This window comes from Drosophila grimshawi, unplaced genomic scaffold (assembly GCF_018153295.1).
Source record: "Drosophila grimshawi isolate 15287-2541.00 unplaced genomic scaffold, ASM1815329v1 contig_1377, whole genome shotgun sequence".
Classification (NCBI taxonomy): domain Eukaryota; kingdom Metazoa; phylum Arthropoda; class Insecta; order Diptera; family Drosophilidae; genus Drosophila; species Drosophila grimshawi.
Window position 1 is genome coordinate 11,331,363 of NW_025062900.1, and position 13,451 is coordinate 11,344,813.

A 13,451-nucleotide genomic window follows, 5' to 3' on the forward strand; every position below is an offset into this window, starting at 1 on the left:
TTTTCAAGTATAATGATTATTCCAATGATTATTCCACTTTCAGCTGATCAAGATAGATTTTTAGCTAGTAAAAACTTTAGAATACCTATTTTTTACTGGAATTATTTTAAGTATTTCAACTGCATCGCACTTGAATATTAGTTGCCATTTTTCTCTGCGTGTAGCTTGCCAATTTTTGCAGTTGTTGTCGCTTTGGCTCGAGTGGCAAGAACGACAACAACAATAACAATAACAATAATATTGTTGCAATACCTGAATGACAAACGGACAGACAGACGGACACAGATACCCTCCAGGACAGTAGGTAGAGCCTACGAAAACCTACGACAATTATCAACAGGACTAGGCGCGATAATTTGATTGGATTGTCTGTCAGTTTGTCAGTTTCTGTCTGCCTGGCAGCAGTAGCTGCTAAAGTGTCAGTTGGCTGACCGACAGACAAAGAGACGGACGGACGGATTGACTGACTGACAATCGATCGAAGGGTTCGTTTTTCGTTTGGTCGGGTGCGTCCCAAACTAATTGGAATCATCATCAGGCGGGCCTCAACTTAAGCCTCATTTAGGGTGCACTTTGTGGATTTTTGCTGGTGAGACCAGGAAATTAGCTCTGGCCGAGGATTAAGCACATTTGACTGACAATTGTGAGTGTACCCAGGCGTGCCACCGCCGACCCTAGCTCCTGCTAATCAAATCTATTTCCAATCGTTTGATTTTCCACACAAAAAGAAAGAAAACCAAAAAAAAATGCTTGCAATTTTTGTGCAATTTTCATCTAAAATAAAGTTTCGCGCGCAGATTTGATGGGATTAAATTTCCCAACGGTAATTGGAGACGACTCGCAGGCAATATTCGCACATATGCGAAAGGATTATAGCTGCCATGTAACAGTAGAAATGTATTTGTCTCTATATAAAAAAAAAAAAAAGATTCGCAATTAGCAAGCGACAATTTCTACGGCAAAATTGTAACGATTTTTCAAACCAATATATTTTTTTATCATGGCTGCACATCTAGAAAAATACTACATTTAAATGATAAAATAATAAGCACACTTAAAAATTTGTATAAATAATTTGTAGTTGAAAAACTATAAACTTTTTTTAATGATAATGCTAAAAAAGCATTTCCTGCTAATGATTTTGCTAATCTTTTCTATGATAATGCCAGCAAAGTATTTCCTGCTAATAATTTTGTTGTTTAATTTGGAAAAATTCGTTTTTTTTAGATTGGCAGTTTTTAAAGTGCTTGCTAATTGTTTTAATCAGTAAATAAATATTTGCAATTGATATAAATTGGATTAGGCTCGTGTAAATGCTCAAGAAAATAATCTCAATGAAAGCTTATGTTCTTCTAGATATAGATATAGATATAGATATAGATATAGATAGATATAGGGATAATTTATGAATCGAAATGTTTGACTCACCTCCCAGGCCAAGTGTCGATCGCTGGGCTGCTGGCAGAGTCGCATGGGAAAGGGTCCGTAGCGGGTGCCTCGGGGCAGATGTGTCTTGGCATAGACGCCAGTATCACGTATATCCAGATCACAGACGGGTTCGCGCAGACGCGCCATCTCCAGCAGAAAGCGTTCCGCCTGCGCCTTGTCATTGAACAGATGCTCCATGCTGGAACCGTTGGAGACGGACGCTGAGGCAGGCGGCAGCGTGGGCGGTGAATGTTGCAGCTGTTGCTGCTGCTGCTGCTGTTGATGCTGCTGCTGCTGCTGCTGGAGCGTTGCTGGTGGCGGGGATATCGTTGGCGGCAGGTGGCGACCAAACGATTCCTCGGGCCTCGTCTGACCGGAGGTTAGATGCGCCGGCGGCAATGGTGCAAATGCCGGCGCCCCACTGCTGTGATCCAAGTGGTGATGATGATGGTGATGATGGCGCACGACGCTCGGATCGTAATCGTCGCCGTTAGAGCCTGTTATCGATAAAGTCAAGAATTAATCGATTAACGATAAGTGTTAAGAATTGATCAAAGTTAAACTTCAAAGAATTCGACAAGCTTTCTTTCTATCGCTAAGCCAAAATAATCGAATTGATCGATCGATAAGCGATTAACGATTCGTATTAAACTTTGTACCCATAATGCGAAGAAATCGATTACGGAATAACGAATAACGTCACGAGAAGAAATAGATTAGCAATAAGAAGAATTACGATTAAGCCTAAACTTTTATGTTGCAACTCGAGTGGTTCTCTAATCCCAATCAGAATCAATTGCCAGGCGTCTGTCAGTCCGCAAATAGAAGTCACGGCACAGATAAAGACAATCATATCTGTGACACTATATATATATATATATATATACATATAGGAATATCAGTCGCAGTATATCGGAGATGTCATCGCTGTTTAAATTGGTGTTTGGCTCATTGATTTTGCAATTTCGATTGCACTTCACCTTGTCTAAGCAGCCAATCAGTCACTCGAGCTCTCAATTCTGACATATCCTATCATCGATTATCTCTCACTTGCGTCCCACTGTGCCAATCTGCCAATCTGGCACTCTGCCACTATGCCACCGTGTGGAGTGCGTTTTGAAAGCTCACCTGTAGATCGAATTACTTGATTGCTTGTTTGTATGTTGTTAATAAATTTGTTTTGAATGCGGCCTGTGCAAACAATGTCTTGAGAAACTATTCCAAATATTTCTATATATATTTTGTTGTTCGGTTTGCTTTTGTTTTGCTATATTGAATTTATATTTCTGCACTTGTTTTCGATTTATTTCGAAAGATGTGACATGTTCAGCTGTTGCTTATCAAATAAATAGACAAAAAAACACAACGATTCCTCGAAACAGACTAGACATTTGAGACTGACACTTAACTCAGCGATAGATGATATCGTCAACTTTAGGCTATTCCTCAAAGCATTTACTTAAGACGAGAATTTGTCAAAATTTGTTATACATTCTTTTCACTTCTTAGCCATATATCAAACTATGTCGCAGTGCATAAGGCCCACAATAATAATAATAAAACTCTAAAATAATAAAATAAATAAATTTAAAAAAATGAAAGATTTGCGCATAAGACATAATCTGATTAAAAATATGCAAAAATTACATTGCTAATAACTCAAACTGCCTCTACCAGCCCACACTGCCACCCTCTTTGTTGCCAAGGAGCCTTAGGAAAACCCTTAAAACACTGCAATCTCAACTGAGACACACACGAAGAGAGATAAACATAAAAACACTTGTCCCAAAGAGGAAAAAGAATAAGACTTGCACAAATTACGCACCGATTATTTATTTATTTGTTGTTAAGGCGTTTTATTGTTGCTGTTGTTGTTCTGGTTGTTGTTGTTGGTTGGTCTGGGTCTTGTAGTTTGTGTGTTGTGTTGTGTTGTGTTGTGTTGTGTTTTGTATGTGCCTACACCGCCTTATTTAAACACTTGAAACTAAATCGTAATTTGAGCTGTTAGACAAAATATGACAAGCGCTGTCGTCCCAACTGCCCAAGTGCCACAGATAAGCGGCCAAAATGAAAACGAGAACGAAATTCGAAAACGGGGGAAACGATATCGAACAGTCAACAATCGTAATAGGTAGTAACAGTAATACGTCTGAATGTTGTTCACTTGATAAGTATCTGCCATATAAATAAGCCGCACACAAGTGCTCCGAACAACCGATACTCAATCCACAATCGGCAACAATCCTCAACAAGCTGACAAGTTTCGCACTTGCTTGGCACACGCTATTTGCATAGCAAACCAACAACAACAACAGCAACAACAACAGCAAATATCCTGCACAATCCTCAAACAAACCCAGGCAACATCTTCATCCAAATCTTTCTTTGTTTTATTTTTGGTTTATTTTTTTTTTACTTTTTTTTGAAGTGCCTTCAAGAGCCGCCTGTCTTCGCGCCTATCCACCGCACCGAGTCCATCGAGTCCGCCGAATCTCCATCAGCACCGATCAGTTAAATACAACTATACAGTTATAATCGCCCTAGCCTCTAGCTATAACTGTTCCATAGTATAGATTGACATTCTGGCGCGATAAGAGCGATGAGTACCCCGTATCAGTAGGTTCTTTATGCTTCTTTATGCGGTTCTTTTTTATTTATTTTTTTATTTTATTTTTGGGGTAGCTTCCTCTTCATTGGTTTCTTCACAGCTATCATGACTATTTATTATTCACATCCACTTAGTGCGCCACACATGTTTTTTGTTGTTGTTGTTGTTGTTTTTATTTTGGGTTTTTGTCGTTCTAATTAGTTTAGTTAATTATGTTTGAGGTTTGTTTTAAAAGTGGCTCCGATTGTTCCAAGCTGCCGATTTGCATTGATAAGATGCCAGTTGTGAATCAGCTAAAGCGAAAACTGCTTCTACAATTTGCGATTGGCATTTTTTTGGAACAGCGATTTATCTTTAAAAAATGTTGAAACAGTCAAATTTATTGTTATCTTTTCTATATATTAATCTCTTCCACAATTACAGCTTGTTAATAATGTGCTTAGATTTTATTATGTGGCATAATTCTTGAATGTTTGCACTATTCGTATGGTTTCACACACTTTTAATGTAATCAGACCAAACATATTGAAACTAGCTAATAAAGTTGTTTCTAATTAATCTGGGCCAATGGCATTAAGCTTTCAAATTACAAATACCATTTGATAAAATAGTTAAATGCAAAAGTTACCCTTTGTTACACCAATAAATGATGATGATTAATCGCAAAAATCACACAATTAATTATATGGATTACAAAGTAGTTCAACAACAGCACTGGTTGAATAAATCATTGCGGTTATTCTTCACATGAACTATATAAACTATTTATAATGTATTATGAAGATACTCCTTATTAAGTATACTAATAATAATGTTTGGAAGTAAATATAATTTATATTATTGATAATCAAGTTTTATTTGTTTGGCTTATTCACACTTTCTTTGCCCACTTTGACAATAATAATTGACACAAAGCTTTACACGTCTGCACTGATACACAATGACTAGAAAACTGAATCCGTTTTCTATATAGTCTTTTTATCCAAGTGATATATATATATATCTATATAAAGAGTTTATATATTTACACATGGCTCAATGTTTTTAGTAGCTGGTGCAATAAATATTTGTGACAGCTTCATCAAATTGGTAACTCAAAACTTGCTATTCGCAATAAAGAACTGATAACACATTACATGCAGGGAGAGAGGGGAGTGGGGGGTGGGGAGGGTTGAGGGGGGAAGAAGCGGCTTCGTTTATATTCACTAAATGACCGTTATTGGAACCAACCTGATATAATATAACGATCGAATAACATGATTCGCTACTCGTTGTCTTTTTTAACTATCACAATTTCCAAGTGTAAACAATTTCCAATTTTCATTTGCCAAAGCACATTTGCCACACGCGACACTGCAACAACATGGCTGAAAGCGCGGCCCACGTTGCGTATGAGTGTTTTCTTTATGTATATTTAGTATATATTATTGAGATATATATATATTTGATTCTAGTATTTATTCGATTTTGGTGTCGTCTCTATCTGCCGGTTGTCTTCGCAAGACTGAGTACCGAACGGATATGTGACGCTGGCAGCGCGACGATAGCGCAAAAACAAAAAAAAAGAAGCAGTATAAACGGCAACGGCAACGGCAACGTCAACTGCGACGCCAGCGTGAGCAGCGACGGCGACGGCGACAGCGACAGCGACGACAGCGTCGACAAAAAATTGTGATTCCCGATTTGCGAGCGCTCGCTCAGCGACCAACTGACTGACTAAGTGATGATGTTCTGACTGACTGAATGACTGTTGCGGCGGCGGCGGCTGCTGCTGCTGCTGTTGTCGCTGCTTCTGCTGCTGCTTCTTCTGCTGCTGCTGCTTCTGCTCCTGCTGCTGCTGTTTGCTGCAAATCGCAATGGGAATGGGGAATGGCAATGGGAGTGGGTACTGGTAGTGACGTCCCTTTGGTTGGTTGTTGTGCTGGTGGTTATACCACAGGATGCCACCAAATGATGATGATGATGAAGATGATGATGCCCCGGCTGCTGCTGCTGATGATCGAGCTGCTGACTATCTGCCAACGGCAGGGGATGAAATTGAGAGCACAACCAGCACACCGAAAGAGAGAGAGATGGACAGTGTGTGTGTGTGAGAGAGAGAGAGAGAGAGAGAGAGAGAGCGTGTAGTGCATGTATCTGTAGCTGACTACCCTGCAGCTATATTATATATATGTGCATGCAGGCAGCGTGCTGCTCTCTCTCTCTCTCTCTCTCCATCTCTCTCTCTCCCTCTCTCTCGCTCTCTGTGCTGTCCTGATTGTGTCTGTGTGTGTGTGTCTGAATCTGTGTCAGTTTTATAAGGAGCTGTCATGATGCTGGCTACAGTGCACACTCGAAAATGGAAAACTTGCGGCTTCAGAGTTATTTCTTTATTTCTTTATGGATAAATTAAATAAAAAATTAAAAATATATTGAACTTTTAGCAAGTTGTATATTTTTCAAGGCAATTTAATTAAAAAATATATACAAATATTTATACCACCTTCAATATAGAAAGCAAAATGAAAATAAATTGTAGATTTATTATTTCTTTCCATTTAACAATTGTTTATTCCATTCATTAAACATCTAAAACGATTCTAACAAATTGCTTTCATTTTTGTTGTCTACAACAATAATTATTTATATCCCGTCAGTGCCCGCTAACGAGTGCGCACTGTAACCTCATAATTATAATCATCATCATCATGATGATGACGAGGCAGCAACCGAAATCTATTTTGCTCATTTCTGATTCGAACTGCGTGCCGAGGCTCAAGTTGGACTCCTGCTGCTGCTGCTGACTGTTGTTGTTTTAGTTGTTGTTGTTGTCTGACCTGGCCACAAAAGGATAGCAAACACACACACACACAAACACACACACACGTATAGATATTAGTGTATATATATGTGTAGCAAACTCTCTTATTTACCCACACAGTTTTCCTATCAGAATGCAGCAGCAGCTGCGACGCAGCAGCAGCGTTATGTATCTCACAGATACACGAAATCTTCAGCAGCAGCAGCAGAAGTAGCTGAGAGGGAGGAGCCAGCCAACGTCAGGATAATAGGGCGTGCACATCTTCGCATTCATTATGCACACAGATACACAGATACACAGATGCAGACACAGATACAGATACAGATACAGACAAACTGAGAGATACAGATACAGTTTGGCTGCTGTGCGATTGCTGTCTCATTCACACACACACACATCTTGTTTGCGGTTTTGGGTTGTGTGTGTGTTGGTTTTGTGGCCCAGCCAATCCTTCCCACAAGGCCCCCACCCGCCTTTTTGCTGCCCACCTCCCCCAGCCCCAAACTTTGAACTAACCTTTTGCAGTCAGACAGCGGCAAGTTTCTGGCTTGTGGCTTGCCACCAACCCCGTTCATTTCGACTGTGTGTTGTGTGGGGGTTGATTTTCACTTGCCTGCCTGCCTGCCTGCCACCTGCGTCTGTCCCTGGTTCCAAAGCGTGCGCAATAAGCGCACATTAGCCTAATGGCTCTGTATGTGTGTGTGTGTGCATTGTATGTGTGTGTGCATTGTGTGTGTGTGTGTGTGAGTGTGTGTGTGTATTGGCCACAAAAAAATACACACGGCAATAATTGAAAGCGACTGCGTTGCCAGCTTTTGGGCCTGGGGGCCTTTTCACTTTGCTCACATTTTCTGTTGCGCTTTTTCTTTTTTGCTTTCTTTTTTAATGTTTTTTTTTTTCTTTCTTTTTTTTTTGCGGCGCCCCAGCAAACAAAAATTCTATGAGTGTGTGTGTGTGTGTGTGTGTGTGTGTGGGTGAGTGTGTGCGGTTAGGCTATGTACATATTACAAGGTTGATTTTTTTTCTTTAGGCAGTCGGCCTTTTGTTTGCAACTTAATTTTCTATCTGTCGTCAAAGTTTATGCCACACACACACACACAGGGCTAGCAGGTTGCGTGTGTGTGTGTGTGTGTGGGGGGTTGTTATGTTGTTTTTTGTAAGGGCTGATTCGATAGGCAGTTTGAAACAATTAACACGTCCTTAAGAATGTGCAGCACTTTAAGTGTGACAATACTTTTTGAATTGCAATAAATCTCACTTAAAATATGACAAATATATTTTGCTTCTAGCCGGATATGAATATTGAAAAGTAATTAATTGCTTATTTGACCTCGGCTTGTTTTATATATGGTCAGATGTGTGTGTGTGTGTGTTTCTGTGTGTGTTTTGTTGTGTTGTTTCCTGCACTGCACTATCGGAGATTTTTAATAGCTTTAAAAACTTAAAAAGCTACGATGCTGTTACTGATTTCTTTGAGCACTTAATGATCCCTTCTTTTCTCTTATTTTTTGCCATTAATATTCGCTGATAATTATTATTTTTGTGTTTACATTTTTGAGATTTTCTCTGAACGCTGAAATTTTAACATTTCGAATTGCTGATAAGTTTATCTTAAACATTTATTTTACAAATAAATTGCGCAGTTGCTGAAATGACAGAAAAAAAAAAACCCTTCTCTCGATATGATAATTTCCCACCACAGTGCAAGCAAATAAATTCAAGAATTACCCAAAATGCAGAAGATATAAATATCTTTTTGCATTGTTGATGGGGCTATAAATTTATTTGTGTGTACTTGTTATTTATTTGCATGGCCACTTAAGGGCAAGCCCCCTAATAATTTACAGCAGTCCAAATGCGATAAAATATGAATTCAATTCAAAAAAACAGAAAGAAAAAAAGGTGTCATGAATATTCCTCTCTACAAGCTGACAGTATCTGTCTGTCTGTCTGTCTGTCTGTCTGTGTATCTGTGTATGTGTATCTGTATCTGTATCTGTGCCTGTATCTATTTGTGCTTGTCAAACAGCAGCAGTCAATTAGGCGCACGTCCAAAAGTTGGTTTGTGTCATTATTATCATCATCATCAAGATCGGGGCGCCCTTAAGGGTTGCAAGGGTCGTCCTCACACTCGTCCTCGTTGCCGTCAGACAGAAAAAAAAAGAAAAACAACAACAACAAGAAGGGTCTGAGGTTCTAATAGCGTTAAATTAAAACAACATAATCAACAACTCGGCGCCCTTGTCACATAATTTAACACACACTTTTATACAGTTTTTGGGCTGGCATGAAGCAAACAGATAGAAAGGATTGCCAGGATACGTGTTGGGCTTGTTGGGTTTTTTTTATTTGCATTTCGCTTTGGTTTGCCGTGCATTTGATTTGGATATTGACTGGGGTGCGCACTGCACATAATTCATCGGTAAACACGCCTTAAAAGTCAACGGAAATATTATCAGAGAATTGCATTACGCAGATTTTACACAGGACTATAAATATATCAATAGCATAATAGATAACTAGCTCAATGGAAAGGTGCGAGAAGTGAAAGACTTTGAAATCTTTGAAATTCAAAATGTTCGTTTATAATATAAACTTGTAAGAAATCAAAAATCTAAAAGAGTAGAAATGAGCTTTGTATAAAAGAATTAAATGAAAACTTGAATAAATTGCCATGCTTTTCTTTTTATTTATTTATTATTATTAAACATAGATATTGTTTATATACAGCTGCTACTTAGTAATCACCCTATTATCCTTGGCAATCTGTCAATTGTCTGGCCTAACTGCTGTTTTAAGTTTCCCACCTTTTCGCGCCAAATCTCCAACTGTGTTTCCTGTGTGTGTGTGTCCTTAGGCGGTGCTCCTTGCAACAGACCAGGCTTGTCCTGAACTTGAACACTTCCTTGACTTGCCCAATTCAAAACTCACTCACAGACTCTGCTCTCTGCTCTCTGCTGTCTGCTGTTCTTGTGTTCTGTGTTCGGCTTGTAGCTGTCGTCTATAATTAACTCAGCTGGATGGCTGATCTTTGACTTTAACTGTCTGCACAAGGACAATGGAATCTTTGGATTGCTGCCGCAGCAGCTTTTGTGAGTGATTTTAACATACTCGTACTCATACTCGTACTCGTACTCATACTCACATTTGAACTTGTATTCATATTCGTATGATTTGTTTTTGCTGCTGCCCCTTCCATATTATTATTCTTCTCTTTTTTTTTTTGTGTGCTGTTGTTTGAAAGTTTTGCTCGCTGCGGAGTGCTTGAAGAAATCAAAAGTCGTCGTCGTCATTGTTCTGCGAGTTGATTTCGAGTACTCACTGTACACAGTACACAGTACACATACAGTACAGTGAGCTATATCTGCCTTGGCTGATCTTGTAAACCTTACGATTTCAATTGTGTGTCTTATTGACATGCCCAGGACTACAACTTCGACGGCTGCTGCTGCTGTTGCTGCTATTGTTAAACGGAACGGAAGTCGTCCCTTTTGCCACACAAATACCCGAAAAAGAAAACGAGAACGAGAACGAGAACTCATCCAGTGAATTGCAAAGTTCTCAAGTCAAATTCAAGTAGTCTACTGGGGTCAGACACTATAATTATAACGAGGTCAAATGCGAAATACTTCTGTTGTAGCTGCTGCTGCTGCTGCTGCATTTTAGGGCAGATGACGCTGGAGTAGGCGTGGCAGTTGAGCTCGTAACTTAATACCGAGCCAAAGCAAAGCTGCAATCTCTCAAGGCACGCGCCCTTAACACAACCCATCTCTGCAATTAGAATGCAATCTTGCACCGGAAGATGCAGCCCAGCAGACATCCTTATCTACAGCTGTCTCTCGCACTGAGGGTGACTAACCTCAAAGATCTGTCGATCGGTTTGAGTCCATATATCCATATATATCCAGTGTAGAAATGTCACTCACTTGCGTAACCCTTGCGACAGGGCACAGCTATTAAGTCACTTTTGGCCAGGTAAAAAGAGCACTTTGCCACAAAATATGATCACATTTTTTCTACTTCACTTTTTGTTTTTTAATGAACGTGAGAAAAGCACTTAAATCGGGCAATCGATTTTTGCAATAATATTTTCCTTTTGCTTGCTTTTCACAATTTTCTTTTGCTGTGCAACTTCACTTCCTCCTCTTCTTTATGACACTAACACACACACATCTTGGGAGCCACACGACAAAATTGACAAAATCACAAACTATGCGTTTGACTGGCTCGTCGTCAATTGATCGCCACATTTGGAGCGCAACCTTAAATGAGCCGGAGGCGCTACGAAAAACACACACGCACACACGCACACACACACAGACACACACACACACACTTGAAATTGGAGGAGCAAAGATCCGGAGAGAGCGCCGTACGCCTTTCAAATGGTGACAGACTTTTTTATAACCATAAATAAAAAGTGAGAGCTAAAAACAAAAAAACAAAAAATACAACAACAAATATAATGCTCAAAGTATTTGTATTATATGCCCAACTGAAGTGCTATGATATCAACAACAAAAAAAGCCTCGAAGCTGCGCTGCTCAGCGACGGTGCGACGTCGACGTCGACACCGACGACAGCGTTTCACAATTGGGAGCAGCACCAGCAGCAGCTGCGGCGGCGGCAGCAACAACAACAAAAGCAACAAGAATATGAAAAGCTGGAAGCACGTCGTCCATCGGTTAAAGTCACGTCGTCGTCGCCTATAGCCTAAAACTCATAAAACACGAGCACTTGTTTGTTTGTCCATGTGTCAGTCTCTCTCCCTCCCACTCTGCTACCCCTCCCCCTCTCACTCTCTCTCTCTCTCTCTGTTGCTCAGTCTGACTCTCTCTCTCTCTCTCTCTGTCGCTCGCTCTGTTGCGCTGTGATCGCTTCTCCGTATAACAAAAAGTGTACTATGCACTTTGTTGTGGTTGTTTTTGTTGGTGTTGCCTTAAAGGCGATTACATACTATCTATTTTCTAATATGAAAATAAACACATTAACGATTATAGCCAAGGAACGTGGCATTGACAGACTCTTACATATCCTGTAAGTACTCAATGAATAATAACATGTTGGTTTTTCAACAAATCTCTGTTGATAAAAGGCAATAAATGTTTTTCAAACTTTTATAACAGCTTCTAAGTTAAATAAGTGACTATTTTAATTCCTTATTTGCAACGTCTTTTTCTCATTTATATCTTTAAGAAGTGCTCAAATTAAACTTAAACTATAAATTCGTTTTCAGTTCTTTTAAATCTAAAACTATAAATTCGTTTTCAGATCTTTTAAATCTAAAACTATAAATTCGTTTGCAGTTCTTCTGAGGCGAGCAGAATACGAGTATACCCCAAATTGGTTGCTAGGCTGGGGATAATACCCTGCAATGGTCATATTTACTGATTAAATGATTATTAGATACTTTGTAATTGACAACTATAAAATGCCAAGTGGCTGGCTTACATATCAGAACAAGGAATTCGCTGTTAAATCACACAATTCTTTGAATGTAGACGGTTGATAGTTGACCAATGAACAACCAACTTTTTTTTAAACCCAACCGAATCTATCTATGCAATATTTCAAGGAATTTCCCAAAAAAAAACATTAAAAAGTGCCAATAAAATACAATTGTACGCAGTTTTTATGCCAATTGAGTCTTGATTATAAATTGTCACAATTATAATTAGTCTTTAAATGGAAACGCTATCTTTACAACTTGCCATCACATAGAGTTTAAGCTAAATGTATATTTTTGAAATGATATAGAACTTTCCCCATGCGACGCATAAATTAATCATTTACAAAGACTAGTGTTAATAAGCTTTAAATCTTTAAATGCCCCATTTTCATAAAGATTGTTTTCGTTTCATATATCAATTTGCCCGCATATCACAACTATCTGTCATGTAATGGGGCACTGTAAATAAATGTATATAGATATATGTAGGAAAAAGTCCCACACTCATAAACAATGGTCCAATGACAAGAGAGTGACAGTCGTGTCGATAAAGCAAAGCCCGTTCGTATACAACATATAATCCGAGAGTAGTCTAGAGCAGAATATCTATATATATAAATATTTTTATTTGTGGAAAAGGAGTAGGAGAATCGAGTACACAATCAGTTCCAGGAAAGTTGGAATCAAAGTAAACACTCGATCTTGTCAACGCAATTATCTCACAAAAGCGACTTACATTTAAACGATATACATATACACTTCCAGAAAAAAAAGTGCATCCCTTCAAGTAATATATGATTTTAATTCAAACTGATCTGGTTTCATTTTAAAATCGAAAATAATAATAGGAATAAAATATCTTACTCGAATCAGTTAGTACTATCTGAGGATGTTTAAAAACTTTACTTATTCCTTAACAGGGAATACAGGAAAAAAAAATATGATTTTCACTCTCGTCAAGTTCGACAACTTTTCTATTTGATTTATAGAGTTTTTTATAGTTTTTTTTTCTAAGTGTATGTAGAACATAGAGGTCGGATCTTGTGGTGCCTTGACGTAACGCTTAATGTAAACAAGTTGCACACAGAACGCGTTGAGTAGGTCGATAGATAAACACCCCCTGGAATGCCCCGTTGCAAGTAGATTGAAATGGAAAATTCACCAGC

At 38.8% G+C, this 13,451-nt stretch overlaps 1 protein-coding gene across 3 annotated transcripts in view; it reads right to left on the bottom strand.

Moving 5' to 3' along the window:
• LOC116806194 (transcription factor hamlet) overlaps positions 1–13,451 on the bottom strand; it is a 36,523-nt gene that overhangs the window by 19,565 nt on the left and 3,507 nt on the right. Inside the window, exons 1-2 of one of the 3 annotated variants that reach the window (XM_043214585.1) lie at positions 5,267–5,466; positions 1,429–1,925 (exon numbers count right to left, since the gene is read on the bottom strand). In XM_043214585.1, coding sequence (XP_043070520.1) covers positions 1,429–1,925; positions 5,267–5,294 — 525 coding nt within the window. In that variant the 5' untranslated portion in view covers positions 5,295–5,466. Of the gene's footprint in view, positions 1–1,428; positions 1,926–2,556; positions 2,580–5,266; positions 5,467–13,451 lie in introns of those variants that run through there. The other 2 variants (XM_043214586.1, XM_043214584.1) reach the window with 2 other exon arrangements.